Source organism: Mixophyes fleayi, chromosome 1, assembly GCF_038048845.1.
Source record: "Mixophyes fleayi isolate aMixFle1 chromosome 1, aMixFle1.hap1, whole genome shotgun sequence".
NCBI lineage: Eukaryota > Metazoa > Chordata > Amphibia > Anura > Limnodynastidae > Mixophyes > Mixophyes fleayi.
Window position 1 is genome coordinate 187574861 of NC_134402.1, and position 24294 is coordinate 187599154.

A 24294-nucleotide genomic window follows, 5' to 3' on the forward strand; every position below is an offset into this window, starting at 1 on the left:
ACAGTAACGTATGCTGGCTTGGGTGGGGGGTGTCATAATGTATCTGGGGGAAGGGTTATGATGTGTCGGGGGGTGGCATGATGTGTCTGAGGGGTGGCATTATGTGTTTGGAGATGGCATGATGTGGCTGGGGTTTGGTGTGATGTGGGTGGTGTGATGTGTCTGGGAGGTGTCTAGGAATGGCATGATGTGTCTGGTGTGGTGTGGCTGGGGTTTGGTGTGATGTGGCGTAATGTGGCTGGGGGGGGGGGGGGTAGTGTGATGTGGCTGGTAAAGGCCTGATAAATGTAATGTTTTATTATAATGTATGTCTTACTTACCAACTCTCCCTGAATCTCATGGAGACTCCCTGAAATAGGGGTGATCTCCCTCACTACCTGAAGAGTCTGGCATTCTCCCTGATGCTGAGCCAGTACAAGACGTGGTTGGCTTCGCCATCTGTGGCATGATAACACAGTTCAGAAATTGTGTCCTATGTCCATGTATTGATGCATGGTAAGACAACATGACTTTAGTAATGGAGACAGAAATGTAAGACACTTCAGTCACTAGAGATTCATTAGCTGCTTTTCTTTAATACATAGTTGCCTACTCTCCCGGAATGTCCGGGAGACTCCCACATTTCTGGGAGAGCAGGGCAACCTCCCAGTTCTTGACCCCGTAATAGATGCTGCTGTAATTGGCCAATATTGTGACAATCGTTTAGGGTGTGGGGCCAAAATGTTGTGATTTGTCAAGCCCCGTCCCTGCACGCCCACCTCCCCAGGGATCTCCCTGAAGCCAACAAGGAAAAGTTGGCAAGTATGATGTATGTATTAAATACTGCATGATCTATGTATTAAATACTGCATGATCTGTGTTATGTACTGTGTTCACTTATTTCTCGGTTTTCAATATTTCATGTACCTAAACATTTTCCAAACAGGTCCCAACATTCCAGGATGTATACAAGAATCCAGTACCAGGTTGTGAAATCTGCAATAACAGGAAGGTGAGAGCAACACCGTTTTGGGGCATATTCAATTAGTTACGATGTTCCACCGAACATCGTGGCTGCATACATTTTCCGGTACTATAGTACCTCAACAATGCAAATTTCTCTTCACACCCCTAGGAGGTCAAAGGGAAATATGCGATGTTTCATTGCCACAGAGTGCCTTCGTGACCGTTGCGGAGGCACTCCACAACTAATTGAAAATGTCCCAATGTCATGTTTAAAGAGGCTCAGCTAGGTCCCATGTTGGCCACAGCCCAGGCATTGTGGCCATGGCCCCTTCAGGGGCACATAGACCCTTTCCCTGCTCATTTATTGGGGTGGGGGGGGGGGGGCTTACTGTATTTAGTATATTAATAAGTGGATGTGGAAACATTTTTGTTTGTTTATTTTTTTACAAATATGAAGATATTATCAGTAAACATTACCCCTCATCTCTCAACTTTTCATGGACCAAGTGGTTATGTTCACCAAATAAAAAAATGTATATTCTGGTAAACAAGACAGAACCGCTCCTGTAATAACAGCAGGACGTGCTGGTGACGTGAGGCCCCGCCCACATCTCTGCCAGCGACATCTCCTACAAAGTGAAATCTGTGGACATTGTTTGTGACGAGAAAAGCAGGGGGCGGAGCCAGCGTGGATGTGCATTACTGCGCATGTGCAGAGTATGGAGCCGAGTACCAGCTGACTGGCAGTGTTCTCGGTGCTGTGTATGTCCTCCGAGACCGGGGGCACGGGCGGCAACACGAAATGAACAGTCTCGGTTTTCTGCTACTATGGGCCTCCATAGTCAGCGAGGTGAGTACAGCAGAGTGCTCTCTTTGCTGTCCCCACGGGGGCTCAGTCTGCTGCTATTTGCTCTTTATTTTATCACTGTCCACATCCATGGATTTGCATCCTGCCCTGTGTGTTTGCCCTTTGTTGACCTGTGTCTGAGTGACGCTGTGTTCATTGCTGCCTTGTGATGTGTCAGTCTAGTAAATTCTGATATGGTCTGTCCTTATGCTGTCCCCCTGTGCTATGCAAAATGCATCGCTCTTTTGTTTATGTTGTTACCCTATCTCTGTCCTCGTTTGAGCTTTACCTGGATTTATGTCCCGCCCTATGATATGGTCTTATGTCATGTGCCTCACTACATGGTGCACTGGTTGACTTTACACCATCCCCCCTTTCCTTGCCCCCCCTTAATGATGTTGTTGTCCTGTTTTTTTATTTTGTCCTTTTCCATTTCCCTCATTATCCCCTCTAGTAGTATTACATCATGTTACACATCATATGTATCTACCCTTTTATTCTCCTCTATTTTCAGTGACATTTAGTATAAAGCACATTTGCAGAATACTTAATTAGAGTAGAGTTAATTTAATGATGCGTTCTTTAAAGCATAATTCTATATAAAATATTCTATATAGGTACTACTTCTAAAATCTGCTGATGTCCTGTTTTCAAAAAAGGTGTAATTTATGTGACTAGTTTTCTACATTTCTGTTGTTCACTGAGCTTGTATATTTGACAGTATTCCAATTTGACAGATCTTTTAACAAATGCTAATGCAAGTAAAAGAGCATGTGAAGCATATAAGGCACATGGTTAGTAAACAATTTGAATATCTATAGAGTGCAAACTAGATGTGTTGTTTGTATTTATCACAAGGTTAACCTGCACAAGCTATGACTGACAGCCAAATAGGCCCTTTTTAGACCTTAGTTTCCCAACATTTTAAGATCTATGGGCCTAAAGAGACAGGGAGCCATCAGTTGTTGGTATGAATGGACTGCATATTCAGTTAGATATTCGCTGCATCTGTCCATGCCATGGTCCAACAATGTGTAATATTTCAGATTTGGCCACAGATGTACCTGTATGGCCAAATCTGACAGAGATCTAGAGGTTGAGCCAAGTTGATGATGCAGTTTATTGCCAGCTTCAGTCTTGGCTTATGACCGTACATTTATTTTTTTCTCATGACTGACCATTTTTGTTTTTCTTCTCTCACTTTTGCACAAGGGGTACATCTGAGAGTTGTGCAGCGGGTGTGATTGCTCCCAGACCCAAAACCTCTACAGGGCTCAAAACGTGCACTTTTGTTACACTTTATATAATTATGTACTGCTTTATGATTAGGTTTTCTCATTATGTTCAATGACATTATTATATATTATATACTGTTTACTACATGGTACCATGCATTGATAGTCCAATGATTTATTTACACATTAAAGTGTTTATCAGATAAACACCAAGCACTGTCTGACTCAAAAGTGTATAAAATATTGTAAAATGGGGTGCTGCCTTTTGGGATTTGAATGGTTTCTCCACCATTCACAAAGATATGAGATTTAAGGTACATTTACCTGGCGCTCCACCACAGTATAAATAATGTGACAGTCTTATAGTGTAATAGTATTTGAAGATTTTGTATTGAAAAAAACACATAGACATTAAAATTTCTCTGGACAGAGTAGAATTTACCATGTGATATAGATTGTTTATACAAGAAACCACATAATATTCAGTAATATCTGCAACAGGCGTATACGGGGAGAAGTTTCTTTTCACAACAATATACTAACTGTGCCTCCGTTGTACCTCGATGTCAATCGTAAGTGTTTATACAGTAGTTGTGCTGTAATATGTTGCCAACCACATGCACACAAATTAAACAGCATTGATATCAATGATCTCTATGCTACCTTGCCACTTACAAGCTATTGCGTTTGAAACAGTAACACACATTAGTGTTGCAATAAGGGAAGTGTGTTGGTATAGGAATTAATGATCCCATACCCTGCAGCAGTTTTGTTGCTATGTCCATGCATGGAAGAATTTTAACATACTGTATCTCCCTTATGTATAAGACGTACCTTTTTCCCAAAAATTCTGAAATTTGTGGTCTAAAAACTGGGTGTGTCTTATAGTGTTACAGTGGCAGCAGGGGGGGGGGGGGGGGGGGTGACGATTGCAGAGGCTTGCTGCCGGCGGCTGCACACTATGTGAGGGGAGGGGTGCAGTGGTACAGTGGCAGCGGGGGGATCCAGGGGGAGGGGGGCAGTGGTACAATGGCAGCGGGGGCGCGATTAAAGAGGCAGCCGGCCAGCACACTCTCCCTGCCTGTCTCTGCCGAATGGACCTGCACATAGTGTGGAGCCGCCGGCAGCAAGCCCCTGCAATCTCCGCACACTTTGACAGCTACCGTAATATATTTTTTTCAAATTTCGGGGCCAAAATTAAGGTGCACCGTATACATGGGGAAATACGGTAACTGCCATCCTAATATTTGATCCTAACTTTGTCATTTGTCCTTGTCTGATCTAGGATCACATTGTTTTATTTTAAAATTTCTGAAAGTGGCTACTAAGGACCTATTGAAATTATTGAAACTGAAAATTTGTTTCAAACTGAGAGAATAAATTCAGCCAATGCTGAAAATTTTGTATGAAGTCGAGTTGAATAAGTTAAAATAAAAAGTTATAGCTTCTGGTCATGTCCTGTTTGTGGAATTCGCCCAGATCTCCAATGCCTGCAACAGGTCTACATCACTCTGCTCTGTACTTCTGTACTGTTTAAATCAACTAATCAGGTGTTGATGCCCACTTCTTTGAATTTCATATTCTCTCAAATGGTAATTTCAAAAATCCGTTAAGCTTTATGAGCTATCAAATACCTGAAAAGATAGATAGATGTACGTGTGTGTGTGTGTGTGTGTGTGTGTGTGTGTGTATATATATATATATATATATATATATATATATATATATATATATATATATGTAATTCTATAGTTTTCAAATAAGCATTGCATAGGCGATTGTATTGTGTTTCTAACGCACAAAGTGATTTATTTTAGGAGATGTAAATAGTCAACAATTCAATACATTATTATATTATGATACAGTACAGTACAGTCAATACCAAAAGATAAATACATACCGCTTGCGCTACGCTGCGCTAACCACGAGCACCAGTGAACAGTGATTCACCCTTTGAATACTGTGATCAGTGAAGACTGAGGCTGGTGAGGGGGCAGCTATAATTATGTGTTACACAGTGAAAAATAGAGATGACGTAGCTTGCTTCTATAGGTCCAGACAAGGGTGGTTCAATCTAAGGAATCCAAAGGTGGGGGTCATCTCTCCAGGGGATGTGCTCTAGTTACAATGAGTTCATTAGCACATCACATGTCTGATATCAATCTGGCTATTTATTCCCTAATATCAATAACTAGAGTATGCGATCTCTTCGGCGATGGAACCGGACATCTGCTGATGAATAGGGGATTAGTATGATATCAGACATGACACATTTCCCATAATCTGAACCTTAGATAACACTAAAGTGTACATATAATCATAATATATAAACTAATAATAAACCAAATACTGTCTGCTCATAAATTACTGTGTAATGGATCCATATGAATATGAATTACATAAATAACTAAATGTTGTCATGCGAGTGTGTGCGTGCGTATTTTACCGTGCGATCGCGTGGCATACTGAGTGCAATCGGCCAATAAAACAATATCAACCAATATACTTTCGTTCATCCAATTATACGACTTCGACAGTTCCACCCTTTGATAGTACAATAAACTATCACCTTAAAGATGTTATATGCAGGATCTCCGTACCACGTTTCATTGCTATGTAATGCAAATCCCCCTTGGGGTATGACCACGCTGTTTGTAGATCTAAACAAGTTATCATAAGAGAGTCTTAATCCTCAAAACGATTTCTTCTTTTACTATAGACCGTACATTTCTGGAGCTTGGAGATAACCTTTTCTATGCCCTTCAAGGGTGCAATAAAACACGTAATACATTATTTGGAAAGGTACAATAGAACATGTATCAGCTATACAGAATACTCTACTACAGTTCTTCAAGTTTAACAGGTTCATCTGTCCAACGCATGTCTTTAAGCTCAGAATACATTTAAACACTTCATGTTCATCAATAGCATCATCCTATGTCTATCGATAATGTCATATACAATCTCCTTCAGCTTGCGTTAATATACACACTTCTAATAATGTCATCAGTTCTTTTCATCAAAACTTGTGGGCGGGCTATTGTCTGTTCGTTCTTCCCAGTCTCCCAATACTCAGATTTAACAGTGATCGGCTTGCAAAGCATTGGGAGACTTCAGACTAAAGGACCTGGGTGTTGTGCTTTTCCCCTAGTGACCTCCCACCCATAATTCGGGTACCTCAAGAATACTTAGTGGAAAGAGAACTAGTCCTACTTGATATAATCACTGAGGCACATGAGAGCATGCCCAGTACTTTGTTTGCTCTAAAACCTTACCCTCCCAAGAATGATAATCATTCTCAAGGATGCATGCTCAAGTCCAAATATTACTGGACTGGCATAGCTGGGTGTATCTCTTTTTAACTATGGGGTCGCTGCACTTACGGACGTAATGCTACTCGGACAATAGCCCCTCGCACTTGCTCCAAGGTTTCACTAATTTTCCTTTACCCCTGAATTGAATAGAGTAATTGGCTGGACCAATTATGCTACTAACTTCTCCTTCATCCCCATTACCTCATTATCATTACCTGAACCAGCCTCTGTCACCTGCTAATAATTAAAAGAATTGACCGTCCTGAGAAGAGAATGAAATGTAAGAAGACAAAACGGGAAAAACTACAACTTCATGCTGGACAACTGTCTTAGCCTTTGGCTCAGGTGCTACTAACTGCATTCCAGGCCTTCCAGAACAGACTCATGAGTGCCCTTGGACCCTTCTCTGAGTGATGGCCCCTCTGCAGTGGGTGGAATGGGCACCAGTGTGTCTCTGCTACCCTTGAAGCCGTGATGCTGGTAGCCTACACCTGGTACCTGTCTGTCAAATAACCTGAGCCTAAGAAATTTCTGTTCCACAACTTACTCTCCCGATCCAACATCCTGACAGTTAGTGTGACTTTTCAGGAAACCGTGTTTTGGACGTTCTTGGTTGCTGTCTCACTATTTACCTTCTCTCAAGGTCTAACCTAGCCTCCCAGTTACAATCTCATCTCACGAGGGGTCAAGAACATTTCAAAAACTGACAGGTTGAGAGGCTGTCCAGGAGTGATCTTTTGGTAGCGGGGAAGGACTAGTGGCCGAAGCTATCAGTCACTTCAATCAAGTGCCAACTCTTATTCTATTCAATTCGTTCTACCTAGTACCACTACTTTATGTTCACACTGGTTTATGGCTAATTGAAAGTATGTGATTTGTTACCACTACTCATACGTTATACATTTGTTATCAATAACATGAATACCCCTATCATCTATTATAACTCTAGGACTATCACATTGAATAACAAAAGCTTTGAGTATGACACAGTAATACATTAGACACATTTCAATACACCTTTACCCAGACATATTTCATTGGTACACCAGCGTATACTTGAGGATCCTGCATGGTGGTAATTGGATGACGTGGATTTGTTTTACCTGGAGGAAAACCCATCTGCAGGAGGGATATGGGATGGCTCTATTTGTATCATTTTCCTGACATTCTCTTAATCAAGATAAGACGTTGCCGTCCTACTAGCTTGAGACAAAATGTCTGGTGCACCCCAATATACTCTTACCAGCTTGCACATACCTTCTGTACCCAGCTGAGCCAGACCATGTGCTGCCTCCGCTGGGTCTGGAAGATACACTTTGGGAGCTACTGGTCTACCTTGTCCATCTCTCCAGAGTCCACCAGACTCCTCACCACATCTCTTCACCTTCCAGACAGTTAATTCTTCAGGTAACACAAATCTTCATATATTAACTAATATGTGTATGTGTGCATGTTTGTGCGTGTGTGTTCACATTTTAAAACAATACAACGAAAAACAAAACAAAACATAAATTTGTTAGCTGTCACATAAAACCATGCTGTCTATTTGACAGCTATGTTCGCTTGGTGTGACAGCCATGTATGGTCGTGTGTGTAAGTGTGGACTTTAATAGCAGCTACTTCAGTTGGTAACTGTGTCGCTGTATAAAGTCCTCTATGTAGTGTCCTACTCATGTGCTGGTATTGTTATAAAAAGATTTTTTAGTCAACTCAACATCGCCTCCTAGACTAGAAAAATGCTGAAGACCACTGTATATCAATCGATTTTCCCTCTACCAACTCTCATGCCATTCTCAGTACCTCACATTCAGCTACTTAACTTAAGTGAGAAAGGCAAAAGGGTCTATTTCTATAACACTTTCTTAAAATATAACAGTACCCAGTACATGTCTGTCTAACAGTGAAAAAAATATAACACGAAAATTCTACATTTTCTAGGGTTTCACATAATGTCGTATCTTGTGGCAAAAATCCTACTCCAATGTTCTATACAGAGATGCATATCTGTATGCCTAACCTCCATCAATCTCTCCACCCTTTGTGCATAAATATAAAGGCACACTTTGTACAGGAGGCAAAAAGCAGATATGCATTCTAAATAAACAACATGAATCATTTTCTTTTCACACAGAACTTTCTGCTTAACATTAGCAGCTTCTATACACATAACAACAAACCCCTGACTGTTTCTGTAACTCATGTTAATCTAGTCTGTGTATCCCTGAATTTGTCTTATGTAAAAGAAATAATTAAAAAAAAAAATATGTCTTAGCCCCATTGATGAGACTGTGTCTGGTTTTTTTTTTTTCTACCAGAGCAGAGAGAGAGACTAGCATAGATGTAAAGAATGAGAAATAAGAAAGCAATGAATAATGGGAATACAAAGGTTTGAAAACAAACACACATGCAGAAAGGGAGATTCTACAACAAAAAAAATGACAGCTGGATTGGACTCTATGGGAAAATGGCTGTATTCATTCAACTAATCCCCTTAGCTATTTGCTTAACTATGAACCCTCCCCATACTCGACTAGGGGGTCTTAAACCAACCGTGCAATCCAGTGTCGTCCGTCATTTGTTCATTAAGAACTCTGTATCACATTGACTACATACCTTTTCAACGGACTTTCTAACTTATGGCAGGGAAATATAGAAGTTAACTCTTAATGATTCATCTGAGATAATAAAACAATATATTTTTGGGAGAAAAGTATGTACATACTTCATTTTTGGATAATGATTCTCAGCCAAACAAATTATCATGAGTCATTGCAGCCTGAAACAAAGTGTTCCAATGATCCATTGTTAATTAGTCTTTCAAGAGTAATCTTTCTATTTCTCTACCTCACCCCTTTAAACACTACGTCTATATTTCTTCTGTGTACTCTTTATCTGTGAGAGGGAAACAAGATAGTTATCTTAAAACAGCAAACAAGTCAAACATTTCCATTCTTTACCATCGGCCAGCGATTAGGAAAACAAGCATTTGACAACATAAAACAAACAAACAAAATCAATAAAGATTACCTTTTTTAAATCGTTTTTTTTTCTTTCTAAACCTGCTCACCAATACTTACCACAGATTAACTCTAGAGTCGGCTATAGTTCTCCCCCAAAGTATTAGTTGCTATGGGGTGTGCAATCAATTGTTGGGGAACCTCTGAAACTTGTGTACACCTCCTTTGTGGGTGTCTGTGGTTTCCAACCCAGGTATCCCTTTTTCTCTCTACACAGTTCCTACTCATGTGTCCCTTCTTAAGGCAGTAAAAACACGTCCTTGTCATGTCTGCACAATCTTTTGCTAGGTGTCCTATTTTATTGCATTGAAAACACTTCCTCAACTCATGTTGTTTCTTTTCCTTAAACCAGGTGTTATTATACTGTGGTCGTGTGTGCAGTCCCTCTGGTGCTGGGTTACTTACCATCCTTGGCCTATCACTTAGTGTCTCTTTCTCTTTACATATATTTTTATCATGTCCTATAACTGACTCCCTAAGAACACTTACAGTAATTCCTCTCCAGTGTGGTAATGAAGTTTGCACCCTTCTTTTCAAGTTTTCCCTGAGGCCATCCATTAGAACTTTAGCAGCAACCTCTCTTTAGTGTACAATAACTTTTATGTCTGATACCCTAGTATATTTGGCCATCGCTATTAGAGCCCTGCAAAAATAGTCTGTTGCATTTTCATTGTCCTTTTGTTTGATAGTAGAAATTTTACTCCAGTACACTATCACGGGAAAGTATATAGCCAATTGTGTGATTATTTGTCTAATATTGTCCTGATTATCATCCTCGGTTAAGGATTCATCCTCCTCCAACATACAATCCTTAATGAACTTTTGTATGTCAATATTGAGAGGAAGACAAGCTCTAAACAACACTCGCCAATCTTTATTAGTAGGCTCATGTGCATTACCAAAATGTCTAATGAATTTCTGACTTTTGGCCAAATCATTTCTAGGATCAGGGAAATCAGACATAATTGAAAATATTTCAGACCTAGTCCATGGATCATGTTTTACTAAATCACTACATTCTGAACTAGTTGCTGGAATGGCTGTTGCAGCATAATGAATGTCCTCCTTTCTATTAATTTCCATATTATTGTCACCGATTTCAGCCGCTGCCCCTGCTGGTGGGATTGTTCCTTTTCCTTGTCCGTGTGGTGCCCCTTCATATTACCAGCATGAGCAATGGCCGAAATGACGGTGGGTACATTTCTTTCTTCTGAAACATTACTCTTAACATTACTTAAAACAACATACAAGTTACTAGTTAGTTTTAACATTTTTGGTATTGGCTGTACTTTCCGCCCCGACCAAATTTGTCAGGGGCGTGCTTGTGCTCAGTTCTCCACGCTTTGCAACGCACACTTCCGGAACGCTGATTTCCGCTGTGCGCGCACTTTTCGCCACACTTACTTCCGCTGTGCATTTGCTGCTCTGCCACGTGTTACCTTCCATTTGCCACGACTTTAAACAATCATCATGTTTATTTTTCACTTCCGTTGACTTAATCAACCATACTTTATCTCTTACGTTATTTATTACCTCTGCATTAAAACTCCCTATTGTTGGGAAAGGCCTAACACACTCTTTGGTCATCTCGACCCCTGTGTCGCAATAAGCCGTTGCGTATGCACCATATTTATTACACCTACGAAACCTTGCTGAATCCCTAAGGCCTTGTTTAGGCAGTACATTGGCCATCTCTAGCGTATGCTTAGCACCCATGTTTAACAGTAGGGTTCCAGGAATATCACACTATCCTGCCACAATATAGGATCCCAGGAATATAATAATATCCTGCCACAATATTGGGTCCCAGGAATATAATATCCTGCCACTACTTTCAACACTCTGCCACCCGCAATCTACCGCTAGAGATATTTTACTGGCCCATGGACGTATTTGCTACAAGCCGCGTCCACTCGCTTCCTCTTGTCTTAGACAAAAAACCCTAATACAGAAATATGAATGCGGACTAAAGGGTTATCAGCTCCTCGATTACCCCTGACTCTCCAACAAAATCTGCTGAGTTTACACAATTTTAGACAAGGACCCCTAATACAGAAATTATCAGTGCGGGACCCAAGGGCTATCAGCTCCTCGATGCCCTGGCTAAACCACAAAAATCTGTTGAGTTTATTATAACTGGGAGAACAAAGTCGATACAATCAACCAGCCTTTCCAACATAATTCCTCCTAGCTGCTTCACCAATTCGCACTAATGGTTGTCGTGCGGTTAGATCGCACCGCCTACCAATACCAGTTATTAACAAACCTTGCGATCTATTGGTAGCGCTTTGCGAAAACCCAGTTTTCGCATTCGGTATACCTGCCCTGTATACCGTCCTTCAGTTGGGCAACCCGCCTCGTCAGACAGCAACTGAGCACAATGAAGAATAAACAGTGTATCTACGTTACAAAGTCACACACTATACACCTTTTCTGCGCAGAAAATCAAAAGTTCCCAACAATAGTAATAATGTCTCGGAGGCTTTCACAAGTAATTATACTATGCACATATAATAACTATCAAAACGATTGTTTAACCACGTGGCAATATTACCGGAAGTACACATACTCAATGCAGGAAATACACATACTCTATGCAATGCAATACCCTTTAAAACGCAAATCAACAATACAAAGAAACATTTTTCTGTCTTGTCCCTAGATTCAAATTAGCGTTCCTTCAGTCTATGCAACAACGGACATTCAGCTTCGCAACACAAAGTGAACCACAGGTCTTAAACACATTGCGTTTTTTCCCGTATGAGACGCGTCTGTCAACCCACCCTTTGTTGAGGAACCGAATATCGTAAGCGTTGCATACCTGCCGATAACGTAACTCCCCTCCGAACCCCCAAATTATTAAAGTAATTCTATTGTTTTCAAATAAGCATTGCATAGGCGATTGTATTGTGTTTCTAACGCACAAAGTGATTTATTTTAGCAGATGTAAATAGTCAACAATTCAATACATTATTATATTATGATACAGTACAGCCAATACCAAAAGATAAATACATACCGCTTGCGCTACGCTAACCACGGGCACCAGTGAACAGTGATTGACCCTTTGAATACTGTGATCAGTGAAGACTGAGGCTGGTGGGGGTGCAGCTATGATTATATATACAGTCAGTGTTACACAGTGAACCATAGAGATGACGTAGCTTGCTTCTATAGGTCCAGACAAGGGTGGTTCCAGGGTAAACAGGTCATAGGCTGATTCAATCTAAGGAATCCAAAGGTGGGGGTCATCTCTCCAGGGGATGTGCTCCAGTTACAATGAGTTCATTAGCATATCACTTGTCTGATATCAATCTGGCTATTTATTCCCTAATATCAATAACTAGATCTCTTCGGCGATGGAACCGGACAGCTGCTGATGAATAGGGGATTAGTATGATATCAGACATGACACATTTCCCGTAATCTGAACCTTAGATAACACTAAAGTGTACATATAATCACAATATATAAACTAATAATAAACCAAATACTGTCTGCTCATAAATTACTGTGTAATGGATCCAATATGAATTACATAAATAACTAAATGTTGTCATGCGAGTGTGTGCGTGCGTATTTTACCGTGCGATCGCCGTATGCCACGTGTAGCGTGGCATACTGAGTGCAATCGGCCAATAAAACAATATTAACCAATATACTTTCGTTCATCCAATTATACGACTTTGACTATATATATATATATATATATATATATATATATATATATATATATATATATATATATATATATATATTTTATAAAAAATTCCATTCTGACGCTTGACCATTACATCAACAGGGTCTGTGATGAAATTGTATTCATATACTTTAATATGGAGTTGGTCCCCCTTTTTGCAGCGATATTAGCTTCCGCTCTTCTTGGAAGGCTTTCCACAAGATGTTGGAGTGTTTCTGTGGGAATTTGTGGTCATTCATTCTGTAGAGCATTTATGAGGCCAGGCACTGATTTTGGACGAGACAGCTTGGCTCAGAATCTCCGTTCCAGTTCATCCCAGAGGTGTTTGATGGGGTTGAGGTCAGGACTCTGTACAGACCAGTCAACTTCTTCCACTTCTTCTCATCAAACCGTGCCTTTATAGGGCCTTCCCCAAACTGTTGCCACAAAGTTGGGAGCATAGCATTGTCCTAGATGGCTTGGTATGCTGAAGTATTAAGATTGCCCTTCACTGGAGATAAGGGGCCTAGCCCAAACTCTGAAAAACAGCCCCATACCATTATCCCTCCTCCACCAAACTTCACAGTTGGAATAATGCAGTCAGGCAGGTACTGTTGTCCCGGCATCCGTTAAACCCAGTCTTGCCCATCTGACTGCCAAACAGAGAAGCGTGATTAGTCACTCCACAGAACACGTTTCCACAGTCCTGTATCGGTGTGCTTTACACCACTCCATCCGGCGCTTGGCATTGGTCTTGGGGAAGTGAGTGTTGCATGCAACTGTTTGGCTATGGAAACCCATGGAAACTGCTGCACAGTTATTGTTCTTACATTAATGCCAATGGAAGTTCAGAATGCTTCAGCTATGGAATCAGCAGAGTGTTGACGACTTTTCCGCAACATGCGCCTTTGCAGTCGTTGACTCCGCTCTGTAATTTTACGTGGTTTTCTGCTTCATGGCTGAGTTGCTGTTGTTCCTAAACGCTTCCACTTTCTAATAATTTCACTTAGAGTTGACTGTGGAATATCCAGCAGGGATGAAATTTCACGAACCGTCTTACTGTAAAGGTGGCATCCTATCACAGTACCATGCTTGAAGTCACTGAGCTCTTCCGAACAACCTATTTTGTATCACATATGTTTGCAAATGGAGACTGCATCGCTAGGTGCTTGATTTTATACACCTCTGGTAACGGGTCTGATTGAAACCCCTCAATTCAATAATTAACAGGTGTGGCTGTTAGGCTGCCGCTCTGATAACAAACTTACAGAACTGATGGAAGAGGTCTTCGCCTATAGCAGCCGCCTTTCCCGTAGAGCTTTATGTGCTCACAGGTACTCGGATGCCCCCAGAACTTAACTCTTAGCATAGTGCAAGTTTGTTAACAACACAATTTTAAAATAAAGTATAAAGCAGCAATCCCGTGAAAAAATGTGTTGTTTTTTTTATGTGGCACCAATTACGCAGAATATTTGGGACTGGATATTTGTCATATACATCATTCCATGCTCCAGTGGTGCTTGCAGTCTATATCCCCACACACACACAGACTAGGGTTCATTTTGTTAGATTTAGCATTGGTTAAGCACAAAATTAATTGGATAATGAAAAACTCTCTATAATTCTGCTACACGGAAGATTAGGAAGATAAGAAAACCATGGCCGACCTCATTTTCCCTTTGCCCACCTTTTTATTAACCATAGTCATATGGGAGGGTGAGAATTTTTCTGTCATTGTCAGTATAACAATTATTATGGGTTTCATTATTTAAACGTAAATCAACTTGTCCTTTTCTAAATTATTACTCTTTTGGAACAGTTAAATAATAGACCTATAGTATAAAGTCCTCCATTCACTCCAAAATATGTATTCCTGATTTATGATATTGGAGTACACTATATTAATTATTGTGACATTTTATGCTTTCTGGTGGCTTGATCTTAACTTTTATCCTGAAGTTTTCTAATGCTGGGTACACACTACAGTGTTTTCAGATGTTTATCTGGTCAATTGGATAATAAACGACCAGTTGGCCCAATATCACATTAGTGTGTATGCTGCAACGATGAACTATTATTCCAAAGCCAATTGCATCGTTTCATTTGATGTTTAATCTAGACTAAAAATCTTGTTCATTGATGGAACAATATCGTTCCAACTTTGCAGTGTGTATGCACTCATGATCAGGATCTCCATAGAATTTAGAGTCATGATCTTTTCAGCAGATGGTTATGACCGTTGAAGAGCACAGACCTGAAGGTAAATCTTGTGAAACGTGTATAGTGTGTTATTAAAGTAATTCTATTGTTTTCAAATAAGCATTGTCTAAGCAATTGTGTTGTGTTTCCAAAGCACAAAGTAATTTATTTTAGAAGATGCAAAATTTAGCAGTTCAATACATAATTATAATACAGTACAGCCAATACCAAAAATATACATACATACCGCACCCGCATGCGCTCGCTAAGCTGCGCTCCACTGGTATCAGCGTACAGTACTTTACTCCAGAATACTGTGGTCAGAGAAGACTGGGCTAATACCAGCTAGAGCTGTATTATATACACTCAGTGTTACAGAGAGAACAATGCAGATGACGTGGCTTGCTTCTATAGGTCCAGGCTTCAGGAGGGTCCAATGTAAACAGGTCATAGGCTAGTTCAAACAACGCCCTCCAATGGTGAGGGTCAACATTACAGATGATTCTCCCGCCCAGAAACCAGTTTAAGCTAGTCTATTAACACATTAGTCAGTATAACTTTAGACATTTATTTCCCTAACATCGCTAACTAAAGTATGCAATGTACGATCTCTTCGGCGAATGAACCGGACAACTGCTGATGAATAGGGGATTAAAATGATACTAAACATGACATGTTTCCTATAACCTGAACCTCAAATAACACTAAAGTGTAAATATCATAATATATAAACTAATAATAAACTAAATACTATCTGCTCATAAATCACTGTGGAATGGAACCAATATAAATATGAAATATGTAAATAACTAAATGTTAGAGTACGAGAGTGTGCGTGCGTATTTTACCACGCGATCGCACCATGCATACTGATCGCAATCGCACGGTAAAACAATATTAACCAATATACTTTCGTTCATCCAATTATACACTTCGACAGTGTACACATGAATCGGCATGCTGATCGGGATTTTTTTTTTTTTTTTTTTAAATTGATTGTTGGTAAAATAGTTGAATAACACATCAGGAGAAAGTTTCTGTAGTATGTATCCAGCCTAAGTTGTTTTAACATTGAAAGAAAAAAGTGTGTTGCAATGACAAATTTTCACCTGTTGTTCCTCTCTTTATATGTCTATGAGAAGGGTCGGTGCATGCCTTGGGGGTGGTGACGCCCCACCCACTTTTTGCCAAGGTAAGAGGTGGTGATTCTTGCCTTAGCCGGTGGGGGGCATTATCCTTTACCCATCAGACTGGGAGTGTGTGATGTGTGGCTGTGACATCATAGCCAAGTGCCACACTCCCCGCTGACATTCAGGAGCAGCAGCTGAACACTTCATATGTAAGAAGCTGCTGGCTACTTCTATTTCATGTCATTGGCTGGTGCTCCATGTGGGCACACAATCATTAGCTTCGCCTAATGATAGCGCCAGTCCTACGATGATACAAAAAATTCTAATTCTTAAATGTAAACTTCACAAATGGCTTCTCCTCTCATCAGCCTGTGGTCTTTTTTAGGTAATCTGCGAATATGGGATGGTGCATGTTACATCAGACAAAAGCGGGGGCATTGCCAAAGATTACTGCATTCTTTTTAATTCAGAATGGGCCCACTTGCCTCATGACCTGACCAAAGCTGTAAGTAAACCTCCACTCCTTTATATGTTATAACATTGAGATTTGCTTTCGTTGAGAGTGTGCACTATTTCCGTAGGTGACACCTTATCTTTAATTTTACAGACTGTGTAACGAAATTGTGTTTTTGCAATTATTTGTTTTATTTAAATTGCTTTAAAGTTATGCATTGCTTGATGGATTGAGTTTAACGTTACTGCTTGGTAAATTAATCCATAATTCTCAGAGCTGTCTCAACCAACCTTAATTTCATACATCATTGAGATATCTTATTTTCTAACTGCAATGATAGTTGTTAGTTGTGCTAATCTAGTGAATAAGTGAGTTATCCAAGAGTTAGCACTCTAGTGATTGAAACTTTTATATTGATAAGTAAGAATGTCTGCTCTACAATATAAAACATTTAACTTTACCTCTGCACACCTGCAGATAAATGATTAACACATAATTCAATCCAATGCCCTAAAGGAATCTAGCCCTTTCAGTTAAGATTGTAGCTAATCAACTCCTTAAGTATAATCAAAATATGGACAGTACTATGCGTCTGTTCAGAAAGCAGAAGATAATTGGGAAGCATGTGGCAATGTAGAGCATTTTCCAATAAACAGTCATAACTTAATTTGTTCTTACTGCAAAGTAGTGACAACTATTTAAGTACTGGCAAGCAAACTAGAATTGTAGAGCCAACCAGACAGCTCCAATGAAGTGTTCAGAATAAAAATAAGCATAGTATCTCATGTCAGTCCAAATGGTAATATAATATTAAAGTACCTAATTCATGTAACTTATTTCAGCAGCATCAAATTTTTGCCAGCCAGCCCCCCCCCTCCCCCCTTAAGCCCAGGTAAGTGGTGTAACCTCCTCAATAGTCTGCTAGTGTAATTGAGAAATAGTATGTCAAGCCTCAGCATAATGTTTATACACGCTAGTATAGGGCAACATTTCCCATACTCCATTTTATGTTCCTGTTTTATGTTAAGGTTATAGTCCTTGTACCCATATACAAGTCACCACAAGGGTTTTTGAAAGTATGACTATTGTGGTTAGATGTAACCCACAGTGTTACTCCTGGCTTGTGTTTTTGTTGCACTTTCCACTAGAGGATTACCTTGATGCAGCATGATCCTGCCTCTTTTTAAAGTCTGAAAGCAATGATTTGAGAAGGTCTTCCACCTTTCTGCTAATTAGGGGGTAGTCCCCTTTTAATTATAATTGCATATATTCTGTCTTCATTCTCTGAGCTAAAGGATCTTGAAATAAGAGTTGAAAGCTTACACTTATGTGAATGCACCTTTGAAGGGCTCTTTTGAACTTCTGTTGTCTAGTACAGTCTTGCAGGATGGATTTTAATGAGGTGACTTTGATTTTCATTTCACAGTCGCTCACCTTTTGTGAACATATATTATTTTTTAAATATGCATAGCAAAACTCTTTTAACAACTTCTGGGATCAAAACACAGGAAGATGCTAACTTCACAGTATGTGAGACAATGCTTAATTTGGCACACGTTCAAAATGGCTCCATGAGGCTCATAAACACTATATTAGCATCTATATTTATCATATTTTGAAGGCTGGTAGTAAGATTTAACTTCTGTAGAAGGATACATTATTAATATGTGGCAAACTGTAATTCCCTATCAAAGAATTCTAGCAGCTTTTATTGGGAGCTCTTGACTGATAGTCTTCATTTAACAGCCTCCAAGTAAAATTGTTATATGGCGCGTTTGGCTACAGTCAGTGCCGGAACAATCAAATCATGGGATTGTTCACAGCAGCAGAGAGCATTTGGGGAGATGCACTGTTCTTGTTTTGAGTAGTGCCCTATCCACATCTGTGACGAAGTGTGGACAAGCAACATGTGACAGGGACAGTGTTATGATGAGAACAAATGGATTGGAGGCAAGCAGGTAGTCACGGGTTTAGAGTATGATAGTGGACGAGGAAGAGACTCCTTAATGGCCAGAATAAAAATGCTGCTCTGTATGAATCCAATTGAATCCATGTAATTTATGTCAATACACAGCAAAGTAGCAGTAAAAGACGAGTCAACGTTGTCTTGTATTTCTTTTAGGCCTTGCTCCATCTTCAAGATCAGACCACATCTGTGCTTTGTTCCACTGCTGATGTCCCAGACGGTGGGTTCAGTAACCGTATTCCCATGGTAATGAGAGGAAATTGCACTTTCTATGAGAAAGTACGTCTAGCACAAATCAATGGAGCACGTGGACTGCTGATTGTCAGTCGGGAGAGGCTGGTGAGTAGTGTTAAATCATGTTTTCATAATACAGAAAGTACAGATACTATGCTTGGTTTATTTAATCAAAACTAATCATGTAAAAGGAATAATTAATATTGAGTAATGGGAAAATTAAACTTGATTAATCCAGAGTAACTCTCATAAAGTCTGTTTCATCTTTAAAAGCACTTCATGCATTGGGAGGAAAGAGGGAAACTGTACTGCTGCATTATATATAGTAAAACGATTATTGTAGCCATTCAAAACCATAAAATTAGCAATTGGGCCAGGAGCTTAACAGTACCCCCATCAGGGCCGGACTGGGACTAAAAATCAGCTCTGGCATTTAAAGTACACATGCCCACCTCAGTTCCAGATAATAATAATAATTACAGCACTTTTTGCAAAGATCATTGTATCATAATTAGAGAATCTATGAAAACATGCTGCTGTCATACAGAAGTATGCTTGAGGAACAGCCTCCTTACGCCTCCTGTGGCTCTCCAGTTTACGTGGAACTACAAGTCCCATCATGCCCCACAATAGGCTGGCAGGTATACTGAGGCGTCTAGTTCCACAGCCGCTGGAGAGCTACAGGGTATTGGGGTATGTTACTATAGTCCTCTGTGGATCAGCTGTTTGCTGTCTGTTACCTGCTGTGTCCTGTGAGATACAAATGTGTTTCGCACAGCTTGACTGTATTTGCAGCATAGGGCACACCAGTATCAGACAATGGTATGTATACGGCCGCCAAGAGAAATTTGGGGCCTTGGTATAGTGAACTTTTGGGGTCCCCCTCCATAGAGGGGCAGGAAAGCAACTGTGTGCCAAAAAGGGTGTGACCACATTGTGTTGTGGGCGTGGCCAACATGGGGTATTGATACATACATTATAATAAAAGATTACATTTATCACGCCCTCCCAGCTACATCACGCCATCCCGCCAGGCACATTATGACACCCCCAGCCCACTGTACTTATCTATGCTTCTGGTGCTGCTGACATACATCAGAGCAGGAACTTCCTGTAGAGTGAGCAGGGAAGCTCTTAGTCTCACGAGATTACCAAATCTTGTGAGACTTAGATCTCCTCAGCTTGCTCTGCTGGCTATGTCCTATCCAGGGACTGGAAGCTGCTATCCGCTCCCTCCTGCTAGCTAGAGCTGGATTAAGGCTCGGGGGGCCTCATGTATTTAAAACAGGGGGCCCCTATTATGCAACATGGTTATCATTTTAGAAAAATACACAGGCAATACTATGTGCACTACTGTGAGTTGCACGCAGCTTTACCTTCACGAGCAGCACAGTGTTAAGCGGGACATACCTCCCAACTGTCCTTGTACTCGGACCAATTCTCACTAAGCGAGACAGTCACCCAAATTTGGTACTTCTTTACCAGATTCAGGACAGTTGGCAGGCTGTCCTGCACTCTCCTACCTGTTGTCACTTTCACCACTTCTGGCGTCTTTAGTTGCTGCTTGTCTGGATCCTGGAATGTTGGAGGCCCTATTTGGAAAAAAAAAAGAGTACATGTAATTTAGAAAACTTCAACCAACCCTGGTGTTTAATCAATACAACCCACGTTTTTATAATTAGGCCTCCTTCCAGCCCCAACATTAAAATACTAGTATTCACATTTAATAAATAAACCTATTTCCTTCCCTCCAAACACCCACAGCAACAAATTAAATTGTATTTACGTTTAATAAATATACCTATTTCCCGCAACCATCACTGTCATTAAAAAATTCATAATAAATAGATGTTATTTATTTTCCCAAACAGCCCCACTTTCAATTAATAGCCCACAAACCACCCCAGCATTAAATTAAAGGGTCAATCACCCCTTCTTAAATTGATAGACTCCAATATTAAATTAAATTGACCCACATCACCCCACAAACAAAATGGCACCAATTAAATGATTAGCCCCCACCTAAACTCCACCATTAAATTAAACGCCTACATCCCACATTATATTAACACTTTTCCCCTTCCCTCATGCCGGAGTACGTGCCCCCAATTGATATTAATCCACCATAGAGCCCACAAATCATATTATGTCACACAGTAATGCCCCAATTCATATTATGCAAAACAGTTGTGCCCACATATCATATTATGCAACAATACTGCCCCCAGTTGATATTATGGCACAATAGTAGCCCAAAATCATATTATGCCACAGAGTGAACATATTACCACCACTAAATTATATTTGTATAAACTGAGTTTATATAAATAGTCATTAGGAATAAATATGAATTGTACAGAAGAGCAAACTTACTGCAATATGCAAGTATATTAAAAGTCCGCTTGGAGCTCTGTAACCTTATGGCTTGTGGCTTCTTTTTTGTCATAGTACGTCCTCAGAGTTATTTGTAGCATCCCCCTCTCCCCCTATTTCCTGTGTAGCATCCTTTCTCTCGCCCCCCCCCCCCCCCAGTTTTCTGTTTAGCATCCCCCCCCTTCGCACTTTAGTGTACTCACCTTCTCATCTTTTTTTCTCCACTTGCTTTCTGTCGTCTTCTGCTGTCCGCTAATCTACTCTTACAGAACAGCGCGCAGGACCCGGGCAGATTTAAAAGTGTAGCGCTGTGCGCTGGTACATGTAGTGAGGTGGCTGGGGAGGAGCCAGCCACTAGGAAGTATCTTGAGTGCACTGACAGGCCGGATCCCGGACAATCTAACCATCCGCCCTTCTGGCATTTGCCAGAAGTGCCAAATGGGCAGTCCGGCCTTGGCCCCCATACAGAGCCGGATTAAAGGGGGGCACAGGAGGCATGTGCCCCGGGCCCCCTGACCGAAGACAGCTACAGTTTTTGCAATTGAAAAAAAACCAAAACACCTGCAGATGATCCATTCCCCCCCACCCCCTTCCTCTCTTACCTTATGTGTGTTAGTGTGTCTCCTCCCTGCTCTTCGTGTGTGTGTCTGTGTCCTTGCTCTACATGCGTGTGTCTGTGTCAGTCCTCCCTGTCTACCTTGTGTGTCTCTGGGTTTGTTCTCTCTGGTCTTCCTCTGACAAGTCACATGACCGGTTGCTGACCCATGTGTGCAGCTTCCAGAGAGACAGAGGAGGCTCCTACACAGCACTGCTGAATGCAGGTAAGTGTGTGAGAAGGGGGGGAGGGGTCATCTTCTTAATGTAATAGGGTAGGGGTGATGGATTTGTATTAATATAATGAAGCAAGGGGGGTAGAGGTGATTTGTCTTACTGTATTGAGGGAAGTGGGGGATTTGTCTTACTGTAATGAGGGAAGGGGAGTGGGTTTTTCTTAATGTAACGAGAGGTGACCTATTAATTTAATGGTGGAGTGTGAGTGGCGACTAAGTTTGGGGAGAAGGAGGGCTATTTATTAAACGTAAATGTTATTAATTTATTGCTGGGGCTGTTTGGAGGGAGGGAAATAGGTTAATTTATTATTTGGGAGTACTATTTATTTAATGCTGGGGCTGGGTGGAGTGAAATAGGTCTATTTAATTGTGTATGCTCATAATTTAATGTCAGGGCTGGTTGGAGAGAAAAGATCTATTTTATTAAATACAAATACTTTAATATATTAATGTTGGGCCCTCCATTATTAAATGTGGGTGCTATTGATTTAACGCTGGTGGTGGTTGAAGTTTTCTAAATTAAATGTACATGTTTTTTTTCCAAATAGGGCCCCCAACATTCCAGGATCAAGACAAGCAGCAACTAAAGACGCCAGAAGTGGTGAAAGTGACAAGAACAGGTAGGAGAGAGCAGGACAATCTGTCAACTGTCCTGAATCTGGTGGGGCAGTCCTGAATTTGGGTGCCTGTCTCACTTAGTCAGAATTTTGTCCAACTGCAAGGACAGTTGGGAGGTATGTCCCGCTTTATATCGTACTGCTCGTGAAGGCAGAGCTGTGTGCATCTAACAGTAGTGCGCACAGTATTACCTGTGTATTTGTCTAAAATGATAACCATATAACATCACAGGGACCCCCCGGCTTAAGTGCCCTGCCCCCCCTATTCCCGAGCCTTAATCCAGCTCTGCCCCCATAGCTAACTTTTGGTAAGGATCTGGTAGTGCCAATCCACCCTCCTGGTCTGCTCTCCAAAGAGTAGATCAGAGACTTCTTCTGTGCATTCACAGGTCTGGTGTGTGCACAATATATCTCTGTACAGCGATGCGGAACTATTGGCGCTATATAAATAAATGATGATGAGTAAGCTTAAAACGTTGTATCTGCCAGTTCTTTGCCTGCTCTCTGACATATTTGCAATTCTTTCTGGACCTTGTCACTGTCCTCTCCACCATGATATTCTATTGTGATAGAATTATCGCACAACCAGAATTGACAGCAAAGCTCTGGGAGAAGAAAGACATTATGAAGAGCGAGTGAACTAGTTGGCGCCATTATATCAATATTTTTGACCTCTTAACAAAAATTATTTTATACATTCATCCGTTAATGCCATTTTAAAAACCTTTTAACAGTAATAATACATTGCACATACATTATTTAACTTATTTGGATCAATGGTTAACCCTTTATTAGACAAATGGAGTCCAAACATCCTTCCTGCCACACAGCAACATAAGGATTGGCAGATGGACTTTTTTTTTTTTTCTTTATAGCATAGTGTAAAAGTATTTTTAAAATGGTTTTACACTATGGTACTTTTTTTTTTTTTGGGAGGTTTGTTGAGCCTCTTCCAATACATTTCAGAGGTTGGCTTATCTACAGTTATAGATTGTATCTTGAACCTGGTCTTTGAAGAAGTCTACAAATTCAGTTCCTAAAACATTTTATTTCTTTGTTACAAGGCCACTCACTTTTTTAATTTTTTTTTTATACGGGTCATGGGAATAGCATACTTTGCCATTGGGCATCCTTACCTTTACAGATTCATTTCAAAGAAACAAGTAGTATTTTGAAGGACGGCTGCTACCCTTTTACGTGATGAAGGGAGTGAAAGATTTATTTATGGTGTCACTGGTTATATCCACATTTTTGCCTCTAAGAATATATTTTTGAATAAGTTTATAAGGTCACTTTTATATTTCATTTGTATTGTATAGCTCTTAGATCATTTCACTTCATATTCATCCCTAAATGTTTTTATTGGACAACTAGAGAAAATAAAATATAGGTTTAGAATCCCTTTTTAAAGGGTTGATTGGTCAAGATTTATATATAATAAGGAGAACTTGCAA

The 24294-nt window shown here is 40.4% G+C and overlaps 1 protein-coding gene across 5 annotated transcripts in view; it reads left to right on the forward strand.

Moving 5' to 3' along the window:
* Positions 1 to 1628: 1628 nt before the first annotated feature.
* The window catches only part of SPPL2B (signal peptide peptidase like 2B), a 53075-nt gene continuing 30409 nt past the window's right edge, over positions 1629 to 24294 (forward strand). For 3 of the 5 annotated variants that reach the window (XR_012689957.1, XM_075204641.1, XM_075204642.1), the window contains exons 1-3: positions 1629 to 1795; positions 16752 to 16871; positions 18943 to 19125. Coding sequence is in view for 4 of the 5 variants with exons in the window: in XM_075204641.1 (XP_075060742.1) it covers positions 1748 to 1795; positions 16752 to 16871; positions 18943 to 19125 (351 nt within the window). In the remaining variant the exon portion in view is untranslated. The remainder of the gene's footprint in view (positions 1796 to 16751; positions 16872 to 18942; positions 19126 to 24294) is intronic. The other 2 variants (XM_075204640.1, XM_075204639.1) reach the window with 2 other exon arrangements.